This window comes from Rhagoletis pomonella, unplaced genomic scaffold (assembly GCF_013731165.1).
Source record: "Rhagoletis pomonella isolate Grant_MI unplaced genomic scaffold, Rhpom_1.0 Rhpom_scaffold_26980, whole genome shotgun sequence".
NCBI lineage: Eukaryota > Metazoa > Arthropoda > Insecta > Diptera > Tephritidae > Rhagoletis > Rhagoletis pomonella.
In genome coordinates this window covers 1-1,426 of record NW_023485433.1, presented here as the reverse complement: position 1 = coordinate 1,426, position 1,426 = coordinate 1, and the positions used below count along the sequence as shown (strand labels likewise).

The 1,426-nt window shown below is 33.9% G+C and overlaps 1 protein-coding gene across 1 annotated transcript; it reads left to right on the top strand.

Annotated features, from left to right (window-relative positions):
- Positions 1-234: 234 nt before the first annotated feature.
- On the top strand, positions 235-627 carry LOC118732750 (the record flags this gene model as incomplete). The annotated part of the gene is made up of 1 exon (XM_036461865.1): positions 235-627. A coding segment is annotated over one exon (390 nt), but the record flags the coding sequence as incomplete, so codon positions are not given.
- Between the last annotated feature and the right edge of the window lie 799 nt (positions 628-1,426).

Sequence of the window (1,426 nt, the reverse complement as noted above, 5' to 3'; positions counted from 1 at the left end):
CATTAAAAATCAGTTTTAAATTCATAGCCATTAAGCTGAATAAAATTAATTTCATCGAATCGAATTAATTTGAAAGCAAGTCAGCTTAAAATAATCCCTTACGGCTGTTACTTTAGTTTAGCAAAATCTTATTAAAGCAGACGTTCGCCTGCTCTACATAAATTGAATTTACGTTTAGCCATTAAAATAATTTTCATTTTAATCGAAGCTAAATTTATTTTGCATATCTTACAGCGCTACAATATTTCGCCATGTCGGCAACCGCTACTACTCAGCATCGCCGTTCTGCTCATGATAGGGCGCACGCCCATCTCATTGGCGCTTCCCATCATGAAAGACTCACCCATCCAGACAATTATTGTGCCATATCAACCGAATACAGTGAGCGCACATCCCTCTCAGTTCCCGAAGCTGATGAATGAAAGTCGACAGGTGTTGGTGCCCGCTACAATGAAAGTGGTGCCGCGTTTTAATCTCAATCAAAGTACTATGGCCATGGGCAGTCTAAATGGCACACCGCTAAACTTTGCCGATGGTGCCTATCCTGTCTACTATATGCCCAGCAGCGTGAATGGCAAATTTAATGGTAAAATATCTTTGCTGGACGGAGTGGTGAAACCATAAATGGGCGGAGAAAAATGAAGAAAGTTTCTAAGTATACACTAATTTAATGCGCATAATTAAAATGTTATTCAAATAATTTAATTTATTTAAAAAGAACTTGTATTTCTAATTATTTAGTTAATTCACTGTGATACTGAATGTACACAATATGTATGTATGTATGTAATCCCTTCAAGGGAAATAATTTTAGTGATTTGTATATTTAAAGAGACTTGTATTAAACGTACTCATACGTACATACGTATGTATATAGACAGCTACAATAAATAATGCAAAAAATTGAAAATGTTTGGCTGATCAATGAATATGCATATTTTGCAGAAAGTTTATGCAAATAGTTATTTATAGAAATGAGATACATACATATGTAGGAATGAGAGAAAGCAAGAGAAGCAAATTTTTTGTAATTTATGATATCGTAAAATATTTTTTAACGAATTTCATTAACTTTCAGTACCCAATGAATTTTTTATTTCATTTTCGTTAGCTGAGTTAGCTTTTTGTTTAAATTACTTACTGCATACTTGGTTGTAGTAAACAGAGGAGCAGTTTTCATGGAAGTTACCCTTTTTTCTGCAAAGATATTGGGCAGTTTTGATCAAACCTTAACGCCCATTTTTGACATTTTCATGATGCATGTTTCAGGTTAAACTTCTTCCCGTTCGTTTGGGAGTTAATGCGAAACGAAAAAACGACACCTACGTTGGCCTGCAATGAGAAGAAAGAGCGACAGAAGAAGAAAAGAGATAACATATACATTAACATTAACATTAACATTAACATTAACATTAACATTAACATT